This window comes from Pseudomyrmex gracilis, unplaced genomic scaffold (assembly GCF_002006095.1).
Source record: "Pseudomyrmex gracilis isolate BER0280 unplaced genomic scaffold, ASM200609v1 scaffold_79, whole genome shotgun sequence".
NCBI lineage: Eukaryota > Metazoa > Arthropoda > Insecta > Hymenoptera > Formicidae > Pseudomyrmex > Pseudomyrmex gracilis.
Window position 1 is genome coordinate 437,863 of NW_018020663.1, and position 26,472 is coordinate 464,334.

A 26,472-nucleotide genomic window follows, 5' to 3' on the forward strand; every position below is an offset into this window, starting at 1 on the left:
CTTACGTCAAACCGACAACGCAACCAGATTTAAGTCACTGCAAAATGCGTCATCCAAATCATGACTTTTTTTCTTCGACTAAGGCTGCGTTCAGGAAGCTCGCTATCAGCGCTGTTGCATAATTCTATCTTTATTGGTCGGTAGATGTAAAACAAAGATAGAATGACGCGACAACGCTGATAGCGTGCTCCCCGAACGCAGCCTATAGGTGCGTTCAGACAACTCAACAGTTGCACAACGGTTGAGAGATAATCACTTCTGATTGGATCATACTTTTGGAATCGCTGCAGATTTTGAAGAATAGTCCTATCATGAGTGATGATCTCTCAACCGTTGAATTGTCTGAACGCACCCTATGACACTCGACTGCTTAGGCCTGTTCTACAATACAGTCGTAAGTCGTAAGTCGTAAGAAATTGACCAATCACAGACCAATTACAGAAGAATAATCGATTGTGATTGGTCAATTTCTTACGACTTACAGCTTACGACTGTATTGTAGAACAGGCCTTAGACCCATATATGTAAAGAGCCATCTACAATGGAGAGTTGTAGGCCGTAACAGTAAGAAATTGACAAATCACAATCGATTATTCTTCTGTACTTTGTCTGTGATTGGTCAATTTCTTACTATTACGGCCTACAACTTTCCATTGTAGACGGCTCTTAATACTCCTATATTGCTAGTCGCGTATCTTCACAATGAGAGGCACGAGGCCCGAGAAAGGGAGACGCACGAAGTCCAAATATGGGCATAGATGGTCGAGCGTCATTATGCGCAGGCGCATCTACCAAGTGAGTGCGAGCGAGACAAAGCATTGGAAAGAACGCGAGAAAGAGAAATGCCCAAACGTGCTTGAATGTTCACCGCAAGCGCACAAAGCAGCTGGAGAGAGAGGCTACTATGGCTGCTTTCCTTTTAAGAGACACAGTCGACACAAGTCGACACAAAAGTCATTCTGTCTTCGTTCAGTATTCAGTGAGAAACAAAGACAGAATGACTTTTGTGTCGACTTGTGTCGACTGTGTCTCCTAAAAGGAAAGCAGCCTATATTGTCTGCACCGTAACGGTGAGCTTCAGGTCGGCACCGTACTAGCAATATAGGAGTATTACATATATGCTTAGACCTGGTTTATGCGGGAAAATAAGGCCTTGTTTTGGCCTTGTTTATGCGGGTAATAACTGTTAATTTATGCCGGAATTGGGGTACAGTTCAACTATAGGATTTCAATGCTTCTGTTATATTCTGTTATGCTTCTGTTAATAAACAGAAATATTAAAATCTTAGGCCCGCATAAACCAGGTCTTACTTTTATATGTTTCACTTTTCTATCACTTAGGCGACGGAAGCGCTGTTAATTTCCATTACTGCTGAAAATACCACGGTTTATGATCATTGGCTGCGTTCTTCGATATTCACTGCCAGTACTGGAAATCGATAGCGCACGTGACGTGAAGTATAGATTTTTTAGTGCTGGCAGTGAATATCGGAACGCAGCCTATGTGCGTAAGACAAATGACTTTTCTATCCGCCAAAAAAAAAACACTTTAACGATCTTTTGAACCATATTTGCACTAAACCAAACCAAATCGAACCTAGAAAGAGCGTAAAAACCATCTACCAATAGCGTTTGCTAAAGTAATCTCGATTAACGAAACCTGAGAGAATTTTACACGTTGTACAGAGAAGTGCACCATATCGTTCCGCTCCAGGAGAAGTATTTCTCGGAAATTTCTCCTCCGACTGTCCCTACTACCGCGCGCCGTTTTTCTTCAATCTCGGGCCGCTCGGGAGATCGAAAAAGTACGGCGCGCGATAGTAGAAGCAACCAGAAGAGAAATTTCAGAGAAAACTTTCCCTTAGAGCGGAACGATACGGTGCACTCCCCTGTACATACAGGCTGCTCTCCTTTTAGGAGACACAGTCGACACAAGTCGACACAAGAGTCATTCTGTCTTTGTTTCTCACTGAATACTGAACGAAGACAGAATGACTTTTGTGTCGACTGTGTCTCTTAGAAGGAAAGCAGCCATAAATGTTTCACAAGTGGTTTGTCGCACATTTGTTGTAATTGGACTGTTGTGGCATTAGTTTCCCCATTATTTTAAATTATATTTTATTGCGCAGATAATAATAACAATTGAGGTGGTTTGGTTTGGTGCTCTTTTGGCTCAGTGGACCTATGAAGCTAGTCCATACGCCATTCTATGTCTTTTTGATAACAGGTTTAAAACCGTGGATTGGGTTCCCGACGCCAAGCCACGGAGTTGTACATTTGTTTAAATTAAAGATAATAATAAAGAAAGTGGTGTAAAACACCGACAATTGTCCAAAAATATTCACTACGCAAATCCAACTGATACGGCTGATGCAATCCAACTTGACAATAACAATTGAGAGTGTATTTTTCACAGATTTCTATACTACACTAGATCGCTGACTTAGGTAGTGGGGATGAAGCCACCAATCATCATTATCCGCATTACAAATGGCTGAACTTGCTGTCAACACACCTATAATTTCGTATATTCTCAGTATAGAAATATGTCATTTACATTGCTGTCTCAGACTGGCTTTTGCTCCTCTCGAGTAGGAGCGTGCGCCATATAAGCAAAGAAGAAGAAGAAGAAGAAGAAGAAGAAGTCATTTACACTGCGTAATCTGTGATATTTCGTATGAATCATATCACGCGCCAACCACCGCATTCGATACTTCGAGAATTGCAATATCGAAGATATATCGATCTTGCGATTCTCGAAGCACTTCCGAATAGCGGCTTGCAACGGACGCGTCGCGGCAAATCGCGGAGTCGCGATTCAAGCTGCTTGAACATTGTTCGCGATTTGATCGTTGCTTTAACGTGAAAGGTTAAACGCGAGTGTCTCGTAAAGTGTTCGTCGCGAAGCGGATAACGCGTCAAAGGTCGGCGACGTCGTCAAACGTCGGGAGATACGCCAATATATCTCGTATTTCGGCATCGACGTGATCCGTTTCCGTGTTCCGTGTCATGTCAGAATCGAAAAAAAAAAAATCGTTTTCGTGAAGGTTTCGAAGTACACGAAAAATATAATTAACGGTTCATCATTCGCAGGTACGTGTGTTCGTAATTAGCTGCGGTTAGTGAATATTTATTGAACTATTATTGATATTACGTACATATTTGATGTTGTCCCTCTCTCCCCCAGATAACCAAATCTGTCGAGACAGATTTTGCCAAATGCTTGTTACAAATTTTTATTAGCGGAAAGACAAATCAAATATGATGCAGAGTTTGTTTTGTCTGGCAATGTTTTGCAAAATTGCTAGCAAAAATATTATATTTAAGCTTGTTGACAAAACATAACAGCAACTTGCTGGCAAAAACCAAGCAAAGCTGTGTCGTGTTGCGCAGATCTTGCTTTGGCGTCAAAATTTGGTCTCAGACTAAAATATGTTTCAATATGTATCAAGCTTTGCTCGTTTTTTTACTAGCAATTTGTTGTTAATTTTTGTCAACAAGCTTTGACAACAAAATCGAAGCCTAATGCGGACACAGTTGATGCCAATTTGCTGAGTAGTTTTGCTTGAAATTGCTGACAATTTGCCGGCAAATTGCAAACAAATTGTTTACTGGGTTAAATTTTCGTAATATTTTTTGGAATGTAGTATCTTTTTTGTTATTTTATATATGTTAACAAATTGTTTACTGGGCTCTCTCTCTCTCTCGCCGCTCTATCTTGAACGTAGTTTTTAATATTTATACCAGTTATGTGTATTTCTTTCAATAACAAATACGTATCACGTTTATTCGGTATTGCAAATCACTATTATTACTGTAATAAAAAAATTAATTTATTCAGTATTAAATTTTTTCGCATATTGTTAATGATCTTACGAGGATGAAAACCGGATTTCGTCGAATCGTTCTATGTGTGTGTTGCGGATCGCAATTCATAACTTCTGCGCGTGCGCGCGAGAAAGCGACGGCAGCGCCATTACGGTCGCAGTCGTTGTCGTAGAATCTGCCAACGGAATCTCCGTTGCATGTTACGTAGCTTTTGCGAGAGTAGAGCCGGCCACATATATTACACATATACTAATACACGTATGTATATGTATATTCATATTACAAATGTTTCGTATCGTTGACGGTTCCGTCGGCACGCATCAATCGGCCGACCTCGTCGAAGCTTTTCGCGTCGAATTTGCGAATCTCGTCGGAATTTCATCGTACGTTTCCCATATTGGCGTAGAAACCCGAGATTGTTAAACGAAACAACTTTAAAGAGTTTCAAAATGTCCGTCGCGCGCGCGCGCGTTTGCGAATGTGTGCGTCTGTCGCGTCTGTCTCGTCTCAGTCGGTTGCATGGCGTCCTGCGTAGTGCATACGTGTGTCTGAAAACACCGGAAAATTCGACCCGGTCGTACGTGCACGCCGCCGAAGTCGACGTACGCGAGTAATTGGCCGCGCGACGAGAGTAAGAAAGGCTATTAATATTCGAGCTGAGAGAGAGAGAGAGAGAGAGAAAGAGCGGTGAGAAAAACAGCGGCGACGAGCTTTAGCGGGCCAGCAAAAGAGTGAGAGAGAGAGAGAACGAGCGAATGAGAGAGAGAGCGAATGAGAGAGTGTGAGAAGGAGAGAAAACGAGCGGCGTAGATAGCGGCAAGGTAGCGAGAAACATTTTCTTTGACTAAGTGGGGGACCTCGCGCGGTCTTGCGTTTGCATAAAAAGATCGGATAAGAACGAAAAAAGGGTGTGAGAGAGAGATTAACTTGGGCGCGACTAAATAGGCACGCCGTTAAAAAAAACGCTATCGTTGGCCATGGGTAAGACGCTAAAGAAGGCGGCCCCTGGGGGCGATGAGAGGAATTTGTACGTTCGGAGGTTCGGAGGTACAACGTCCGCGTCGTCGAGAGCTTCTGAACAGCGCGAGTCCGAGAGTTCGAACAGGTTTGTAGAATCAATCAAGCAACTAGGCGAAAACCGCAAGTGTGTCCCGCCAGAGTTTCTCAATCGCGGGATACGCACGCCTTTCCTGCGTCTTCCTGATTGACTTCAAGGTCCTTTTTGTGTAACGAACAATTCTTTGATTGCAACAATTTATTTGTTTCTAATACTTTATAATGCAGATGGCGTATTTGTAATACCGGTGCTTGTTTATCAGTATCAGTGTAATCAAACAAAAACATATTGGATATCTTCTATAATGTGTACTAAAAAAAAATAAACAAGATCTGGTTACATTTCCCTTTGTTTCGAATAGTTCCATGTGCAATTGTATGCATGCTGAATAAAATGTTGAAACAAAAAGTCTTTCATAAGTAATTTAACCATTTGGAAACTGGAGTCAAAATCATTTGTGATTGAGATTTAAAATAAAACAAATTAATGAACAAGATAAAAATTATTCTCGAATCTTCATAAAATTCTTCTTAGATATTATTTATAGCAATATTTAATGCACACATGGCAAAAGGATAAAAATTTTCTTATTTGCTTGTACTAGACGAACATGAGAAACTTTGGTTTTCTTTTAACTTTTAAATCAAATTAGTACCTCTCATCACCTCCAGTATTTCTTGCTCAGAGGCCATTTGTTCACGTCTTATCTCTTCATTGATTGTAAATATCTTGTTCTTGTTTTAGATCAAAACTGACCGGAACGCAGAAAAAAATCCCAATTACACCAGGAAAACCTTTCAAGGTATATTCTTTTATTTAGTTATTTCTTATTTTTTTATTATTATTTTGAAATACATATTTTATATTAGAGAAAAAGAATTGTGTATATTCAAGAATATTTTATGTAATATATTATTGTTATATTTCTGTGATTGTTTGTGCATAAATGGAAATGTAATTATATGTTTAATATTACGTTATATTATCAACATAGAGGAATGTTTATCCATAGCAGAATGTTTATCTTTCTAATTCTGTTGTAATTAAGATAAAGTGTTATCTTTAATAGAGATTAGGTTTGACTTTTAATCAGTGTGCGCATAGTGCATAATTCTTGTGTAATGTGTTTATACCTTTCTGTATAGTAAATTTATTACTTTTTACATTTGTTTATATATTGTAAATTGTGTTTCATAAATTATTAACATATTCTTTTACCGAATCATATAAGAACAATTTTACGTGTACATAATCTCATATGTTATAATCATCTTAAGATATAAAACATTTTACTTTTTTACATTAATAATAATCTCTTAATGTAAGCTATTTGTTAGCTCCATTTCTTGCGAATGCGGCGATAAATATATGTTATAGAGCAAACCTCGTACTCCGACCAAAAGTGGCCTGGTTCAAGCGGCAAAGCAAATAAAAAAACCAATGAAACATCCAGAAGCAAAAACTGCAAACATGCAGTCAGAAGGGGAGATCAAATCAGTTTCAATTCAAAAAGAAGGTGCCAAAGAAGAAAATGGTAACAAAGCCGTAGCACTCGAGGATAAAAAACATGTTGATCAGATATCAAGTGAACTTCAAAGTTCTCCGAAAATTGTTCAGGAAGTAATATCCGCAGAGAACAAAGCTACTCAAGAGAAAGAAGAAGTTTCATTAGAAAATTCTAATATTGAAACCAAAGAGTCGCAACAGGAAGAACAAGATGAAGATATAAAATTAACATTGGAAACAGAAAGTGTCACAGAAAACGGAGATAATAAGTCAACTGACAACAAGCAACCGCAGGATGATCAGAAAACGACCGGAACTGCAGCACAAGAAGAGCTGAAGAACGGTATAAACGACAAAGAAGAAATACAAAGCGAAGTTCCAACAGACACAGAGAGTTATTCGGTGGACATTGTCGAATCGACAACGTCCGAGGTATCCGAAACATCGGAGTCTGTATCTCAAAGTGACTTGCAGAAGGATAAGGAAAAGGACGACACTGTAAATAATGATGATGCATCATTCATTACTTACAACTCGTCTATAATGCTGAAAGACGTGCAAATTAGACTCAACGATTGTCTGAAAGATAACTCGAAGCTCTTTGAGGTGAGCAATACGGAAGACACGCCGAGTCTACAGTCGAAGGACTTATCGTTCGGAAAAACACTTAGAAACATCTCCGGAAGACACTCGATCAACAGAATGCGCCACGTGACGTTGCGCGAGAGAAGGATATCACCGAATAGCTCTCTCTTCGTCAACACGTCGACCATGTCGATAGCACACGATGAGGGAGCGGAATCTAAGGTCTTGCATTACAACAGCGACGTGCTATCAAAAACGTTCCCTACAAACGGTAGCCCCTTGGAAAGGAAACGTAAGATCGAAACAGCGGAATGGGAATCCAGCAAAAAGCCGAAAACAGCCAACGAGAGCGGCTTGTTAAATACATCCCTAGGTTTTTTGAAAGGCTTTAGTAGAATGCAGGTATCAACACCAAAAGCCACAAATCCTTACAAATTTACATCCACTCGATTAAACATTAGCGGTATAAGGGATGATGACGACACAATAAAGGCCGAGTCGACTGAGAGTACAAAGAAGTGGTGTGTCATCATGTAAATTTGCCATGATAAAATCATTTGTTATCATATATATATATATATATAAAAGAGAAAAGTTTTATATTTCCCATAAAATGACAGAAAAGAGATTGAGCGCGCTTCTCGAAACATTAATGTCACTTTTGTTGACAGTGAGCAACTTTTTTTTTTTTACGATTTAGAAGCTAACGAATATTTGGTTTCTGATGTTTCTGAAATTTTTCCGATCAGATCCGCGGGTTATTTTTCGTGTAACTTTTTCAAGATTCTTTTTCCAAGACATTTAAAATATACGTTCGCATCTGCTCTATAATTAAATTAATAATTCAGTACTATTCCTACCGCATCAATTGCTCAAAACTCTAACGTATTATACTTCATCGAATTGCCCACTGACTTCGAATTATCATTTGCGAAGAAAAATGTAAACTGTAATGACAAAAAAGAAAGAGTACAAGTTTTTGAGACTTTTGAAACATGACTATTTTACAAAAGAGATTTGAGTTCACTTTGAAGAAACTGTGTGAAAGATAGAATAATTATTAAGCATTTTCTCCGCATGTACAGAAATGTAATGATGTATTTAATTTCGGTACATGTAAATTACGTCTCACGTAATTTGATATTTATCTTTGATGTAATTCCTTAGGTAGAAACTAACCCAGTAAGTAATAAATGAATAAGTTTTACTCTAAACCTCTGGAAATAGTTTATAGAATGCAACTCTAGAGAGAGATATATATATATATATATATATACATATATATATATTAATTTGACAAAATATTTACTTGATGATATTTTCTTGCCTATGTTACTTCTGCGGATTATACACACGGTTAAGATACTATTTTTTTGGGAGAAATTTTATGTTTCACCTATATATACAATAGACACACTTATGCAATATGTTATGTACTACTTATGAAAAGACATATCCCTCCGCATTTTTTAGTTGTTTAATGAAGTACAATATTTATATTTCAATAATCTGTGTTAATTGACGAGAGCCCACTTCGAGGGCTCACACAAATATATGTTGTGTTGTTGTACGCAGCGCAAAATATTTCGAATCGAACAAATAATTCGTAAAAATTTAATATGAATTGAATAAATATTGAATAAATTATTTTTCTATAGTTTGAGAGATAATATTGTTGATGGTGAAACAAGTTTGCAATGTTGCGCTCTCAAATTTACAACCAAATCAGCCAGTGGCTTTTTACAAATCTGTGTTTCGCTCGAATAAAATAATATTCTTGTTGGGTATTATTAAAAATTAAAGTAGCTCGTAAGATTTATGATTGTCATTGATTGCTATTGCGATGTTACAAGTTACACAAAAGTTACATGAAATGTTACACGCGCGCGTAATATTGTAATCTCTTTCTTAATCAACGTAAATGGGGGATTTTGTATTTTTAAGAAGACAGGATGATCTTCGCAACTTTATCCGAAACAAGAATACTCATTTTTATCAAAGCGAATAAATGTCCAAATAAATGTTATACAAAACTGTGTTACAAATATGTAAGATGCGGATACGAGACTGTATTGATGTACAGTGTATCTTTTTTTTTAATTAAGAGCCAAACTCTCGAAATGACGTGAAAACATGTACGGTATCTAAAAGGATCTCACACACTTCGTATGCAAATTTTTTTATCTCTCGAACAATTTGTACATTCAAGATTCGCGGATTTTCATTTTATCTGCCATAGAGGTGTACATGTAGTGTACATCTTCGTGTCATTTGTTAGAAGAAGGGGGGTTTATTACAACATTGCCTTTATATCAGATCTTTGTTGAAATATGCGTACCATATGTATCAAGTTAGATATATCTTCCGTCGAGAATTAGAAACGATTAAGACAAATCGACCAAAGTAATTTTCCAATGTCAGTCGATCTATTCGTTTAGGTCTGTAGGGTGAGTGGTTATTAATTGCTGGTGTGTACATTTAATGTCTCGCGGGGAAAGCCGGCGTTTGCTTGCCGCGATGACGGTTTGCTCGCCATGACAACCCTTCGCATTAAAATTAATAACTATTCAAGAACTAAACGAATAATTACTAGGACATAACTTTTATACTTGTTCGATTAGTAGAAGTTTTTGGAAGTATATCCAAGAGTGTACATAGAAACCTGAGATTTATATAATAAATTTGTCAAAAATGAAAGCTTATCGATTATTTTACCAGACTTGCATATCCACACATTCTCCAATGTAAAATTCCTTCCTATCAATGTAAAAATTTTGTAAAGAGAGAGAGAGAGAGAAAAAAAAGTTCTTTATGTAAAAGATTCTAAACCTAAACAAAATATGCGTAAAAAATTTATGTAACCTAAACTTTATTGTGCAAATTTGTGTCTAAAATTGTTAATTTTGTTTGCGCGTCCGTCCGCTAAGTCTGCAAATGTAAATTATTGACGTAGAATAAAACGTGTCTCTCTTCTATATATATATATCTCTTATAGATGCAACGCGGAGCGTACACTTTCACTACAAAGCGGTTTACATATAAAAGTTGAGATCAAAAAGAAACTTTCGCGGATGATACTAAAGAGAGAAAGGATACAACAAAAGTGCGCGTCCGCGCATGAAAATACAATTGACTTCGGCCTGGATGCAAAAGTCGACTCGTGAATTCCCGAGAGATTTTAAGCGAATAGAGCCGTAATCTCATATCTCTCCTCTACTCGTTGCTTTGATCGCATTCCAGAAATGTGGCATTAAATCAACAACAGCAGAGAGAGAGAGAGATAGACACGTATCTCAGGTCGGACGGATGGCCTAGTTAAGTTGATACTACTAACTCAAAGGACAAACTGTCGTGAATTAATCATGTTTCGTAGTTAGCAGATTTAGTCGGACGGGACTAATTCATCTGACTCTGGTTTAAATGCTGTTGTATTTTATATATGTTGACATTTGTCCGATCTCATAACATTTCTAATTTGTGTAAAAATCTCGACACGTCAAAACATTGTTCTGTTAAAAAAATTATCGACATTTGAATAGAAAATTTTATATAAAAGATATGTATTTGCTTGATTAAAGATATTAATTTCTGACACGCTAATAATAATATACAGATACAAATAAAAAGAAAGACATTTATTTACATATTGCTATAAATGGTAAAACGTGGAAAGTGTTTATCAAGCTTAACGCCTGTTATATATTAGAAGTTCTCTCAGAGAATAATTCTTATCCCAATTACGCTATGTATTCGGTAATAAGACTTATTTGCTCTCTGACGCGTTTGCTGTGCTTTGATAATTGCGTCTGATTTAAATTTATGTCTTGATGTTAATCTCCCTTAATTAGCGCAGTTTTCTTATAATTAATTTTAGGGTAGGATGATATAATATGTGATTCGTTTTATACGAATGCTTTTTATTTCACCAATATATATATATAGATAATTTTAACATATATATATGTATAAATATGAATTAATGCATGATAATGATTAAAAATACAAAATTAATCTTTCGTATAATATAATCGCAAAATAAAAAAAACTTATTAATTAATGAAATAACGCGATTATATATTATGTCAATTGTTAGTAATTTAAAACAAAACTTATATGCCTAATCTCTTAGTTTATATAAAAAAAATAACGAAATGTTAATCTGTGTATATTTTCGAGCATTAATGTTTGCGTAAACGATTTAATTGTTTCTATTTGTTTCTGGTAGTGCTTAAAAGGTTCAGATCCCTGGGCCGCATGTTTGCAGAGCCCGAGGACCTGAAAAATATCTCAAGATCGGCCACTTGTGTAGCCTGCCAGAAAATGCCGGACCGAAAAGCAGATAGGCCGATAGGCAACTATAGCCGGGAGTCACAGAAGATCTTATAAATCTAGGGTCACACAAAGGGACTTTAATAGCCCCACCCGCTCTCATCTTATTATTATTATTATTATTATTTGTTTCCGGTATAATTTGTTTCTATTGTAATTCTATATCTTACAATCTGTAGTGTTTAATTCTAACTTATATATTATAGACTGTACAACTATAAGTGCTAATTTTATAGGCTTCGAGAGAATCCTACCTCGCGCAGTTCGTGCGCCACTTTGTTGCGCGTGAACTTGGCGCGAGGCACTATCGTGCTTCTTGATAAGTAGTTTATAATCAGATTAAATGTCTTTTTTTTTAAGAAGCTCGAAATCGATAAATTACGTAATTTAAATGGAACACTCGCGTCAAAACTCACGTAACTCAAAAGACCAGAATTTTTTCCTGTAAAAATATGAGAAAAAACTTTTTTCATCACAATTTTCTCTTTTTCTCTCTTTTTTATAACAATAATACTTTTTAAATATGTGCATACACATTTTTTACATTTGATTGTTCCGGCTATCATTTACTCTTAGTGTAGGTATTGTTCTCGGCGCCACGTGAGTTTTCGACATTCATCGCTCTTTATATGTCAGCCGTCATTCGCTCATATCGATTTTTTTTTCCGCGAACGTCAGATAACACCCGCATAAACAAGAATGCAGAGGAATATGTAGGGATTGCACAAACGCACTGTGTCATACTACCCTAGAATTCTCGATTCTGCAAAGCCACGAGCATCAGATACGTTTCTGAAAATTTAAAGTTGTCCGGTTTGTGGTATCGAGTGTCAACGGCGTAGAACGCATATCGTTAGCACGAACGAAATTGGAGCATCTCGTTGCGGTGCATCTCGTGCATACGAGATTTTCTCTGTCAACCATTTCGCATCCAATTCGCACTCCGTCCATTTATTTTTTTTTTGTTGCGCAAAATTTAAATTATTTTCATGATTTTGCGAGATTCCGCCCGAGATAATCCAGCGAAGTAAGATATCTTCCGAAACAAAAATTATATTCGTACTGTGGTAATTATTCTTTAAATTATTTTATATTTTATATTTTTTAAACTATTTTTATATTAATTGAGCTTATAAAAAAATTATTGTACTGTACTTTGTTTTTCCTATTAATTCTCGGGGGTCTTTTTTAAATATTCTTACACATTCGTGTAAAAGATTTTTTTTTAATGAAAAAAAAACCGTAAAATTGAAGTTTCAACCTCAAATTAAAACAACCGAATAAAAATTAAATAAAACAGTCCCTCTGAAATTTTCTTACAGAAAAACCGCGTGCTTTAGCAGGTCAGCACGACGGCTCTGTGAAGGCAGGGTCCTTGACAGCCCTCCCGAAGTCCTGGCCACAGGACCGATTGGATTCTGGTCCCGTGCGGATTCGGTGACGCGTGATGCCTCACATGGATCTCCCGGCGGAACTCGAGACTCTGTGCAACATCGAGCACCAGCGGCGTGGATCGCGCGAGACACGCCCAGGCTAAAGTGGAGCACGCGGTGGCGTAACTCTTGACCTCGGGGCAGCCACGTAGACACGGAAAGTCGTACAGTGTCCTCTCCAGCTGGTTGACCACCTGCTCGGCGACCTCGCGGGAACCGGTCTGCGCGCCAGAAATCGCCAGCTGTCGTTTGATACATTCCTCAAGCTCCGGCGTCGCCGTCTGCGACACCGCGGCCGCGCCGTTCAGGATCTTGAGGGCCTCAAGGCGCCTCGATGTCTGCACCATGCCGGCCAAACGCCAGGAGAGCTGCGGGAAACGAGACACACGGTGCGGTTAGCGGAGGCTGCGACTGGTGAGTGCAATGACCCTTCATACTTTGTAGCATTCATGCAACGCCCGTCAAACAGACGTACTTACGCGGTTTGTCAATTGCGCACAACCGCCGCGGTGAAATGCCATCGTGCGTTCACCTTCCGCAAACGTTCAGCATGACGTTCAAGACGAACGGAAGAGAACAAGAAACGCGTGGCAGAGGCATGCGGTGCGCTACCGATTATCACGAAACGGATGTTAGGCAGAGATTAGAAAGAACAGGTTTCAGAAACGCGTCCGCTGATTCATGATTGACCTCGTCGCGTGATTTATTTTTCTTTCTCTATGCGGATCGTTTTGCTGCAAATGATCGAGCGGAGGTTTTGTACGACAGGTTTATAACGATATCGCGTTTGATTAAATACGATCGCGCGCATTGCGCTAAATATTAATTTTTGAAAAAATTTTTTATACGCAACACAACACAATTATTTCTATTTTCGATTGTTTTATATCGAAAATTTTGGACACAGTTTCGATTACGAAACACATTTCCCGCTAACATTCGTTATCGTGGAAATTCGCTACGTGCATTCGCTCGAAAATTGAAAGAGAGAGAGAGAAAAAGAGGAGGGAGAGGGAAAAATGTTATGTGCAAGCTGCCGAATGTATGTACGATCGAAACATTCAATCGTGTACGTGGAACATAACATCATAGCAATGTTCTCCAACATAAAAAAGGTTTTCCCATCAGACTACGTGTTCTTCGCCGCGATTGTACTTGTCAGAAAAGATGAAACGATCGCAATCTATAAAAAATCAGCGATACTTATTGAAGTCATCAAAGAAACGCCGATCGCTTTAATTAGTCGACATCGCAAAGCTACTCAGCCGTGTTGTTTCGATTATCACGACGGAATTTCACGGATCGCGTAGCGTCGCGTGAAAGAATCTTCGTCGTCAGGTTTATAATGCTAATTTACGGGCATTGTTAATAAATTACCGCTTTTAACAACGGTTCCTCTCGTGGAACGCGACTGTAACTGTTCACTCTGCAAACCGTTATAGGTGCAAAAGTTCGCGTTTGCTGCAAGTCGCGTTCATTTTTCGCTCGTTCGTCACAACAACAATTGTTCATTTTATGCGTAATGAGTGAGAAAGAACGACCCGAGCTAAACGAGTCACTGTGTTACTAGGAACACAATGCGAGGTAATATTGTTTTTTCATTTAAAAAATCATCGATATTTTTTTAAATTGAGTTTTATGCGAAAAATGCAAGTAAAAAACATCTAAAACAAAATAATGAAACTAAAACATTTATCTACTTTGATGATGACATTTTTTTGCAATTATTAAGTCGTGCAGTAATATTTTTAACTAAATCATGAATTATTCTCAAAAAAACTCAATTGTCAATCAATTTATTTCGCCAAATATTTTGCAACGGAAAAAGATCAGATGTGTTAAAATATTTAAAAAAAAAATGAAAGATTATATCAATTATATCGATTCTCACGGAAGAGCCGCTAACGAACCGCTAATCAACTCGTATAAGAAAGATCCAAACTAACTCGACTTATATCAGTATCAAGAATGTTGAAAGTTACGGAATTGCCGGTACACGTAACACGTTTAATCTCTCTTTCTCTCTATCCGGAATTAAGTTAGAACTCGGAGTTAGATGATTTGTCCTGCGCGTGACTGCCACGCTGAGTGCAGCGCGTGGGTTGCATCGCGCCTGCCTCTATTCAATTCAATCGTAATCGGCCGCTGACACTATTATTTATGTATGCGGCGACGCGAAACACTACCTTGATACTGAAAATAACGCGCACAACACTATCATTTTTATCTCGTGCGAGTTTTCTTCTCGCATCCGCAGAAATCCGCGTATTTCTGGGACACAGGACGTGGGTGTGTGTTAAGAACACGCGAGCGAAAAACAAAAGAAAAAAACTATCATCTCCGCTGGCGATGGTTATTTTATCGCGTTTTTCTCGCGTGTTCGTGTGTGAAACGTCCGTCTTCCCGCCATATGCAACGTATTACTCGCGGAACGATAAATCGCCGTTACATGCTCCGTGTGCTCGATCGTTCGCGATTGGCTAGAAAATTGACTCGGACTAGCCTTATATATATATTTTGCCTGCAGTCGATGTTCTTCCGCAAAAATGCGTAAGAAAGAACGACTTCGCGAATCCAATACACAATCTGTGACGTTACTATATGAAGACCACAGGGTAAGAACTTGATAAGTCACATTTTCGTAATTTTAGAATAGAGCGATTTTAAAAGTTCGAAACTTAGGGGAAAGTGGGGAAATTGTGCGCGACGGGCGGTCGTATACGCTCTGGATTATTTAAATAATCAGCCATAATTCTTTTTCTTACACGGAAAAAAAAGATTTGCTAAAATAGCAAGAAATTAGTTACTATACGGCCAGCAAAAAAACATTTGTTAAGTTTAGTAAAATTTTTGTTTTGCCAACAAAATATTTTGTTGATGAAACAAAAAATTTCGTAGGATCAACCATTTTTTTTGCTGACTATATAATAGCAAAACTTTTTTTTCCGTGTAGTACCGCACTTAAGCAGTTGGTTCTTGTAACTATGTCACACTACCCCGACCGCGTCAAATCCTTTGTGTGCCAGTAGAGAAAATAAATGTTTGTTAATAGTGCTTTTTTGTTATTTCCTGTGATCTGAAGAAAAGACAGTAAGTCTCTAATTTTTATTTATTTAGTTCCACATACACATATAATCTTAAACAGCACTCTTTCTTGCAAATAAAACTGTATTTCATAATTACTTTAGTCAATAAATATCTTGTATTTTAGTGAAGTTTATTCATTAACCTCGAGTCGGACAATAGTACACAATCACAAAAGACTGCGCTGGAAAAGACTCCGGAAGACTATTTGTGTAACCACTTTAGCAACCAATTAAATGTGGACTGAAAATGGATTTTCTACAATGTCGTGCATGTTGTGACGCGACACTTTTTGTGTCCGTCACAAGGATGCATTTCCGGCCGGCACGGGAGGCGGTGAGCTCGCGTTTCCCCACTATTTGAGGGAGAGCAGCTCATTAGATTGGGTAACGCAGGCGAATGCGCTTACTTTGGGTTTGCGATATTTTTGCGTATTGCGATATGCCGCTCGGCGGCTATTTTGTAAGTTTATTTTCAGCGTGAAGAGAGCAACACACTGTACGTGACCGGCGGGTAGAGAAGAGCGAGAAAGAGAGAAGATAGAGATAACGCGAGGTCCAGGGCGCGTGAGGCGTTACCGGCCTAGGATATTCGGCAGAAATTTTGACGTCGGACTCCAAAAGTAGGAGAAGCGCACTCCGATCTCTAGAAAATCGTAATCGAAGCTTCCAACGGAGTGACAGGCTCGATGATGCTGAGAGATGAGCCTCAACAAGCTCATCTCATTGAATGATCAAGATGGAAACGAGCCTGATACGGCCGAGTCGCTATTACGCCGAGGAACACGTGGCCGCCGTCAATCGCAGCACCACGAAAGAAAGAATACGATTGGCTCAGTTACGTAGCAGGAAGAACAGCTCTGTAGAGCAATTGCCGAAGGATACGAATCTTCATTGTTGCGCGTACCGTCAACCCCGCGAGTTCATCGTTTCTCACGTATGTCGTGATGCCGGAGTGTAAGACTGTGTGCCGAACAACATCCGAGAAGGACCTGCTAAGACGATCTCAAAAGGGAGAGCAGAATGGTTACCGATTTGTGGAGAGTCGCCGGCAAGCGTAAGTGCGGTAGGTTTTCTTCCGCATCTCTCGCGACTTATAGGGGAAACTGGGGCTGGTTGTGACACGGGTAAAAAGTTACAACCTTAACACGTTCACGCCGGCGTGACCCACCGGTGGGTCACACCTGACTGTTCCGTGGGGCGGCGTGACCCACCGGTGGGTCACTTGTTTTCAGAAAATTAGTCGTTAAAAAAATAAGTTGATTTTATTTTTTCTCAACATTATATATAAAAATTGAGTATTATAAACATTAACATTCAATATTTTAAATTGATAACAATTATTTATTTATATCTATGATCTCGCATTAAGCGCGTTCGAACTCGCAACAGTGTTGCCCCGCCCCACGAAGCGTAAGGAGATAAGACAGTCCCGCCTCACGCGAAAAAACGTAGATTTTCGCCCCGGCGTGAACGTGTTAAATTAGCGATGAAAAATAATTACAACAACGATGACGTTACTGACGCGTGTGACGCGTGACAATTGTCGCGTTTGTCTCTTTTTAGCTTTAATGTAGCACTTAATTTTCATCACTAATCAAAGGTTGTAACTTTTTACCCGTGTCACAATCAACCCCAGTCTCTCCTATTGTTCGTGAATCGAATCTCGACGGGCTACTCCGCGAGTTCGATATCGCGCGATATGTTGCCGAAAATGTAGTGTATTGCGGTTTGCGTTGGTCAATGATAAGAATAATTGTCTCTATTTGCCGCTGATCTCGTCCCGATCAGTCGCGGTCGCAACAATCCGGGCTTATTTTTGCCCGTCATTCGTGTATGTCTTGTTTTCATTTTTTTGTTGTTGTTTGCGCCAATCTCGTCTGTTCGTTATAGTCTCTTAGCGCGTGTGATTCTGAAATATTGAATATCATGTCTTTGTATTTTTCCGAACATCGTTTTTAAAAAATTATTAATATTGCCGAAAATCTGTGACCGTCGGACCGCGACAGTGTGTTGTCACGTTCTTTGTCTTACTCGCGTCGAATAAGTTTCGCGTCTCTATTGTACGCCTTATCTAAGGCCTTACGTGCGACAGCGCATTTCTGCGTCTGAATTACATCTCGCGGTCATCCTCGCGCGATAACATCTTAGAACACGGACACACGGTCGCGAGATATTATAATAAGAAAGGACTACATCGTATAACTTGGCTACCGGTTATAGTCGCGTTACTCATGTAGCATTTTTACCGCGCTCTTTTTCTGTATGTTTCCTTTTTTTTCGTTTGTACTGCCGATATCATTTCTGGCCAGCGACCGGCCAGACTCGTTGCAAGTTGTTAATATTAAATTCTATTCTAATTATCAATCAACGAGCAAGTTTCTCTGCCTTTATTTAAAAACCTCCTGAGCCCACGCCTCTCCGTTGGTATTTATGAAACTGAGCTGCCGATGCACGTTATCGTCACGTCGAAATTATTGGATTAGCTCTCTTAATTAGCGTCGAGATTATTAAATTTGGCGTGTGAATTCACGCCTGGCGCCCAACTAACTGATTCGGTAAGTAAAACTTGAAATTTCTGACAAAAAGAACGTGCCGAAGGTGTGCAGCACCTTCGCTAAAAGATCTCAAAGCGAGGTGCCCGTCACAATGTATTGTTTGAAATATCTGTCCCTTTTAATAACATGCCTCTTACAGGCCAACATACAAATTTCATGATATTTTCTTATCGTTTCTTCAATCAATTTTATTATTATAATTCTGTTTTGTATCATTAAAAGTGTGTTTGGTTCTTAATGTACGGCTTTTCTTTTTAGATTTTTCATTTATTTTCAACTTTTAACAACTGCGCACAATAATCCTGTATTGGGAAATTGTGAAAAACTGTTCAACTGTTTTCAATGGCATTAAAGTGTGTTTAAACTTTCATCAAATTTACCTATATACAATGATAGTAGACAGTATTAACCCCTTAACCTACGATTTAGATTCGAAGATGTTGGGCCGAAATCGTATACAAGCTCGCGCAGCGTTCGGGTCATTCGCACTAATTTTGTATTTTGGATTTTTGTATAAATAAACATTTTGTAATAAACAATTATTGCATCAGGCTGTAATTGCATATCAAATATTCCACGTAATATTCACTTCTGGCCCGATCACCGTACGCGGGCTCTGCCCGTCATTGTAGGTTAAGGGGTTAAGCTGTGTTGAAAATAAATCACAATGTTTCAAGTCTAATAATAGCAAAGTTACAACGATTTGTGCTTAAGTGCGCACAAAATTCCCCCACTTTCCCCTATATGTATTTCTATATGTTACACGTTTTTTATAAAATTATTTATATCTCGGAATCTATCAAGAATTTCCTTTTCTCGCGCTTAATTAAAATATTCCATTTTAACTACCAAATAACATCAAAAACAGACAATCGAACAAAAAATTGACCTATCAAGTTTCTTCTTCTGTAATCTTCATATACAATTGTTTGAGTCTCATCTCATTTAGTTGGAAATTATAAATTCTCAGCGGAAGATTCTCCGTTTTCACCGTGTTATTATATTGTAGATTGAAAAAACAGAATCCAGAGAGGAAAGAATATACAATATTTTTCCATGCTTAAACAATTTAACTCTGTTAGCTTCATTTGTATAGAAAAAAGAAAAAATAATGACCGCGCGCTTTTGTAGAATTTGTCTATCTAGTTAATTCCTTAATTATCATTGTCTCGATATTTCATAACGTTTGTTTTACACATATAATAGCAAATTGAAATCAATGAATGTTTTAAAACAATAACAGCGTCATCACACTGACGCTCATTTATCATTTAATCCGTGAGTGCTTTATCTACGAATATTTCTTGTGTTGCTCAGAGAAAGAGCTTTATAAAATAAAAATGCGCGAGACAAATAGCACCGGAGGAAGCGGCTTCGTCATGTTTATTTTATCGCTGACGAGTTCGCGCGCGCGAAACGAGACGAGCAACGGCTGAATGGCGAATTAGATCTCTCGCCTACATTATTTAAGAAAGCGTTTGCTTTTTGAACTTCATTTGACACAATCGCAAACGACAAATTCTGTTCCGTATAAGAACGTTTTACTGGATTTAGAAGAGAGGAAGAGTCTTTAAAATATCGATTGGGGCGCCCGTCGATATTTCACTCCCGTTTCTCGCGCCTTAAACCCGTCGTCTCCGATGATGTTCGCGTGAGAGATAACTGCGCATACATCAAGTTATTTCGAGACCGAGATATAAATCGCATTGTCGATCGTGAAATCCGTTATCTGCCCGCTGTAAAATTAGCTGCTCGTTCGACGCGACGCGCAGCAGCAGCAGCTGCAGCTCGATCTTGGCGTTTAACTTACCGGTTCTCCGAAGAAGAGAATCCGGAGGTCGAAATTTTTCCATTTCGTTTCCAATCTTCTTAGATTTCAAAGAAGATGAAAGTAATTTTATATGTAGAAATTGACCTCTCTCTCTCTCTCTCTTGCGCATAAAATAGAAAACGATAGTCTGTTCCACGACGATGTTCGAAATAGTACACGCGTTGCGATTAAAATTTCAAAACAAATGTTTCCTTCAGATTCTAGTAATCATCTTTATTTTTCCAATTTTGGTCCAACGTATTATCCCTGACGATATTTGTTATTTACTCTTTTACAATTCTTGAAACGAATATATTTTTCTTCACCAAGTCATTATCTGGCGTTCAAACGCGACGCACGCATTCCCGCGCGTCGAACGAGAAACATCGAAGTTGTTGCAACACAAACAGAATTTGGCGTTGCTAAACGAAACGCTGTGTATGTGTTCAAACAGTTTTGTTTTAATCGTTATTTCGAGCAACTTCCGACAACCGGTGGCGTCGAAGGGTGTCGATTTCAACGTTCACGGAATATCAAAAAGTATGAGAAAAATTCCAAGTATGAGAAAAATTCCAACTCCGCGAGGTATTTTGCGAATTGTCTCGACCGGGTTATCGACCAAGTGACAGCCAGTCCATTCTGCAAAGTGGCGAACATGTGCGCGCGAGAGAGAGACAGTTTATCTGCGTCTCTCTCTCTCTCTCTCTGTGTATGTGTTGCTTTCTTCGTAGATATTTATTTTAGTTCATCGATTTCCCAGATATCGATGTGAAAGGCATTGTGTGTGTATCCGTGTATGTATGCAAAGTACCTAATAGCCTCAGGCTGCACGAGACTAGCGTCTCTCTCGCTGTCACTTGCCGAGTATATTCCATCGCAAAAGTGTGCTCTCTCTCTCTCTCTCTTTCTGTCTCCGTCTCTTTCTCTTTTTCCTCCTCCCCTTCGCACACCACCTGATCCCCCCTCTCGCACTCTCTTCCCCTTTGCTGGCTTTGACGTTAATGGTCCATCGATCGGCCGGGAGACAGGTGCGTGGTGTCATAGTAAAAATAATCTTACAGCACGCTTATATTATCACGAAAGCCGTCGATACGCCACTCGAAATTCATGATTAACTCTCGCGCATAAAAAGTTCTTTCTCCCGCGCGCTCTCTTTCTCTCGATTGTTTTTTGTTTTTTTTTCCTTCGGCGTTTTTTCTTTTCTCTCGCTGGCGTGTTTTCTCTGCGACTTCTTTTCGCGTTTTTAACAATCACAGAAAGAGCAAAGTAGCGCCCTTGTGCGAATGTCTTTTCGATTATTTTTGTTTCAACGAGAGATATACGGATTTTGTCATGTGAATAAATGGCAAGTTTCTCAAAATAAGCGCGTTTTCAGAGAGCACTCGCACAACTCGCTAATGAAGAGATTGTTCGCCGTTAATGCGGATTGACGTTCCGTTAATGAATTCCGTTGTTTTTTCTCTCTCTTTCTCTCTCTCCTACCTTCTACATTCATGACACACGCGAGATTATTATATGAAATTATGCAGTGCCAACCTGCACGTGAAATGCGAAATAAATGCGTTTCCGTCGGCGCGTGTGAAATATTTGCTTCATTAAAAGATGTCGATAACTAACGTTAATTACACGCGTTTCAGAACCCGTTGATTAAACTTTCGCGTTTTCACGATGTAATGTTTGCGCGTTGAATTTTGAAGGATCGTAATGCTTGCGCTCTTTGTAGGATTTGTGTTCAAAGACTCTCAGTTGGTTGGCAAAATCGAGTTTTCCGCGAGTAACGAAATTATACCGGATCAACCCGACGCGGAGACGACGACGGGCGCGCGAGACGCGGACGAAATGAGTCGCTTTACATACGCTTCAACTACAACTACGTTGGTGAGGAGAGTTTACTTTGTAAATATCGCTTTTTGAAATCGGCGGTAAGAGGACTTCGTGTCCGCGGAACGTGAAAATCCCAGATCCGTTAGATTCACGGAAGGGATCTATTGATGCGTGATATCTGACGATTCACGTGTTGCCGAGAAAATATGGATTCTCGTATCTGAAACTACTACTGCGCACACATATGTCATCGATCTGAAACTCAAGCTTTCGAAAAAGCGATCTTTTATTTTTTTTCTTCGGAAAACCCGCATGCATCTCGCACGCGTTTCTCGCGGAGTAGCGCTCCAATCGCATATGTGTTTTTTTTTTTTTTTTTTCTATCAAGTTTTAGTTGACGACTTTTTTCCGCTCGTAAACCCGAAATGTCGACTCCGTCTTATCTTTTCGTTTCATAAGCCAGCTGAGCTTTCCGCGAACCGAATTACAGGGTTGGAAGGGGTTTAGATAAGAAAATCCTATTGTTCGCTCGAACTTCAACGCAAGCTTAAATAAGAAGCTTTAATATTGTTAAACTTGTTTATTGAGATACTTGATACTGATAATTTGAAGGACGCAAGAAAAGACAACGATTTTCTCCGCGCTGAGTAGTTTCGTCGGGAGATTACCTGCGAGTTATTTCGCGAAATAATTCGATAAGAGGATATTCTTTCTCGAAATACATAATTGTTGTGTAATCTTCGAAGCGTGATTATACAACACCACGTGACGTGTAAACACGTTTAGCGGTGGGATTCGCGTTTGGCTTTCACGTTTGGATCGGTGCGAGAGTGCAAGTGGAGAAGCTAAGTATTTGTCGACACACCGCGTTTCCGCGATTTGAATGTGTGCGCGTTCCTCGTTAGATTTTCGTTGACTTTCTCTCTCTCTCTCTTTCTTTTCTCTCAATCATGATTTTTCCAGCGCGAATTTTTCAGAGTCGCGTTTTTACAAGATTTGCGGCGTGTGTTTATTTAATTGCACTCAAAATACATTCTCTATCGAAAATTGAATCTTTTTCTTCCGTCGTGCGGAATCGCGGAAAACGTAATAAGCGAATTCTACAAGAAAAACCTAGTCTTGAGAATGCGAAATAAAATTCTTACCTGATTTCTCTTACATTTTTCCTTGAGAAAAATGATTTTAAAAATTGGAAAAACTCGACAATAATACTGCACTCTCCTCAGTTCGACTAATTGGCAACGACTCAATGAAAAAAATTATACAATATTTTTCAGATTGTATATTTTTACTTAGCGTTTTTATTTTTTATAGAAAGTGTGTTTATTTTGTTATAGAAAAATAAATCACATAAGAGTTGTAGAACAATTTCACGACGACGGTTGATGATTTCTAATATCATTTCTAACTTTTCAATGTCACGACAGCACGACACACAGTTTCCATAGCGATTCGTGCGGTATTCATTCAATGTCGTGATGCAATGTCACGCGAAAATGAGCTCGCCGAGTTTACTGTGACAGTAGTACGTTTGGTTCATTCTTGCTGACATGCGAAACTAATGCGATATTATTTTTAGAAACGTGTTTATATTCGGAGCGACGAATATAAACACGAATTTGAATTTTGTGTGAGCACGCTCGGTCGTATTTCGCGCACAGCGAGAAGATCCGAAAAATGTTATCCGCCGCGCAATGTTTGGTACAGAAGTTGCAATTATCAAAATGAATACAATTATTTACATTGGATTTGTCGCGTATGGATAACATTCGCCTGTGTAACAGGGGTTTTCAAAATTTTGAAAATTACTAACGAAAATTCTTTAAACAGCGAGCGCGCGACAGATTGTAACTATTCGGAGAAAATTAATTATATGCCATATATATATACGCTTCAAATGATTTTCCAAAATTATATATGTTAAATGCTCTAATCTCTTCTCTCCCTCCTGACAACGTGCCGGATTTCACTAGGAGATTGGTGTGTAATCCAACTGGGGAGTGTAATCCAATATCGCGTGTCCTGACACCTTTGATATGACCTACCGTTCCCTCTCTCCTCTCTCTGTCTATCCCTCTCTTAATGATATTATATATTCCCGCAAACCGTGAATTAGCCGTGTGGACAATCGGGGATTAATCGTTCGCGCATTCGATCGATCCGTGTCTTGCGAATTTTATTTCGCTATTGTTTCTCGAATTTGTCAACCGTAATAAAAATAAAACCGGCATTTTTGTTTGATTTAAAACAAATAAAACCAAAATAGATCTGGAATGTGTCGATAATTATTCATCCGCCGTGCGCTACGTTGAACAATTACGAGCTTCATAAACGGTAGAAATTATTAATGGTATAGCGAAGATAATATTACGCATGGTATGACAATACGAGGAAACGTTCCATCGGATATATATATATTTGAAAATCGTACATTGGCGTTATTTAATTTTAATATGTAAAATATGATATGGAATAATGTTTCGTGTCTTTTGGAAAGAAAATCGCGACGGTTTCGTTGTCCGCTTTGCCTGTCGCGATATTTTTGTGTGAATTGAGATTAAAAAAAAAATGGATCATGTGATATGATCAATTATTACGCGAGAAATATCTTATGAGAACTGCTTTCAAAACAATTTTGACATAGCGCGTATTATCTTCTAGAATTAATTAAACAATATAAGAATAAAAAAAAAAAAAAAACTTAAATTATATATCAGAATAAAAAAGAGAGCGTACTGATATCAACAATGTGTTTATCAAAGTTTATGTTTTTTTTTTCGGAAATCGTATTTAAAAATCTATAAATAATCCACGCGCGAAGCGGAATGCATTGTGCGACGAAAGGCATCCGAGCGACAATTTTGCGCCTGTAACGTGGCTAACTGGGACGCGTATCTGCGGATGATCGAGTGCTGTTCGTATAATAATTCGCGATCGCTCCGTTGCTCCTTTTATGCGTTGCGTCGGCCAGACCGAGAGAAGCACGCAGTTCGTCGCGCGACTAAACTAATCGATGAGGAAAAAAAAGATTTTCTAGTATAAGTAGTAGTTTAACTTTCTTTTTAATGTATTTATTATTATTTATAGTTCTATAAATTTAGTAGCTCAGTACTCGCGAACTATTTTTTTTTTTTAATATTTCATGTTATCTTTTAGTATTGAAATTGTAATATATATATTAAAGAAACATGGAAATTTCAAGTATACGATCTATTGGAGATATTTCTCTGCCAAGTAGTGTACACCGCAGTTAAACGAGACGGTGGCGACGCTTCTCTAGCGTCGCATAATTGCGATTGTATGACTTAAAGCGGGCACTCACCACTACGACCGAGTAGAGGATCTTCGCTTTTAAGTCGGGCGCGTCCTTGAGTGGCTCTAACGCGTCCAAGGCATCCAGGGTGTGCAGATTGGCCTGAGCGTAGAGAAGACCGTATCTCTCGGCGAGTCGCTCTACTGTCACATCTGCCGACGTTAAATCCGCACAATTCTCCTCCAAGCTGAGAGCCTCGCAGTTGCTGCCAGTTACCACCGGCTCGGGGGTCGGGCTGCAGCTCTCGTCCGTGTGGTAGCCGGCGCTGCTGGATTCCTCCTCGTAGTCGTCGCCCAGATTCTCGTCCAGATGAAATGCCTGCGCGTGTTGCGCGATAATAAAGCACAAAATGTCACGTAGAGTCTGTTCGTGAGACACACCGATGTACGAAGTATATAATTCAAAAAGTACATATAGAATTTGAAATATTACTTTACTCCGACATAAATCACCCCGATGATGTTTTCTTTTTTTGATTTCTTATTATCGTCGTTAATATAATTCAATTTTTTTTTTAATTTTTCACAATTCAAAAAGTAAAGATAAAATTTCGCAAAGTTATTATAATTTTTTATATTATTATAATTTTTAATAAACGAGCGATTCTACTTCCGAGCTGTGATTTTGCAGCATGAAGAAGAAAAGTGAAATTAAAATAAGCGAAATTAAAATTGAATGCGCGTATTCTTATAAAATACAATAAAAGAAATAGTTTTTCAAAATTGTTCAATTAATAATATTTATCAACGTTACGTTATTACACGTCAAATTGAAAGAACGTAATATCAGAAAAATAATATTTTCTTTCGCTCGCGCATAAAAATAAAAAAAAATAAAAAAAAACCGAATGTATTAATATGCGCGAGAGCAGTCGAGTGGCTGTCACGCCGCTTTGGAGAAACTACTGAACAATCGCAGGCAGTTTCGATTTGCTCGTTCTATTTTTCGATCGGGAATTTGCAGTCGACTTTGGCCTTTCAATTAAAACGCACTCAATGGAGAACAATTAACGCATTTCGATATGCCGAGGCGGGTTTTCCAATTCAGTTCTGATATATATACACAGTTTGTCCGGAAAGTTCCCGGACTGATTTTTTCTAGCGCGGGTAAGCGGCGCTATCGAGCGGTCAACGCTGGAACTACTTA

General features: G+C 38.7%; 2 protein-coding genes across 7 annotated transcripts in view; one reads left to right on the forward strand and one right to left on the reverse strand.

The window, feature by feature from the left end:
• Window positions 1-3,007: 3,007 nt before the first annotated feature.
• Window positions 3,008-9,691, forward strand: LOC109855024 (uncharacterized protein DDB_G0290301-like). Of its 4 annotated transcripts, none has more exons than XM_020428791.1 (3): window positions 3,008-3,093; window positions 5,630-5,687; window positions 6,263-9,691. In XM_020428791.1, exon 3 carries the CDS (start codon window positions 6,326-6,328, stop codon window positions 7,511-7,513), a length of 1,188 nt encoding a protein of 395 aa, XP_020284380.1. In that variant the 5' UTR covers window positions 3,008-3,093; window positions 5,630-5,687; window positions 6,263-6,325; the 3' UTR covers window positions 7,514-9,691. The 4 variants fall into 4 exon arrangements, with proteins under 4 accessions (XP_020284380.1, XP_020284379.1, XP_020284377.1 ...); XM_020428790.1 differs by lacking the exon at window positions 3,008-3,093 and adding an exon at window positions 3,997-4,086; XM_020428788.1 differs by lacking the exon at window positions 3,008-3,093 and adding an exon at window positions 4,137-4,933.
• A 1,367-nt stretch (window positions 9,692-11,058) lies between these two features.
• LOC109855037 overlaps window positions 11,059-26,472 on the reverse strand; it is an 86,432-nt gene continuing 71,018 nt past the window's right edge. For all 3 annotated transcript variants that reach the window (XM_020428820.1, XM_020428819.1, XM_020428817.1), the window contains 2 exons: window positions 25,336-25,644; window positions 11,059-13,106 (listed from right to left, as the gene is read on the reverse strand). In XM_020428820.1, the coding sequence (XP_020284409.1) occupies window positions 12,642-13,106; window positions 25,336-25,644 (774 nt within the window). In that variant the 3' untranslated portion in view covers window positions 11,059-12,641. The remainder of the gene's footprint in view (window positions 13,107-25,335; window positions 25,645-26,472) is intronic.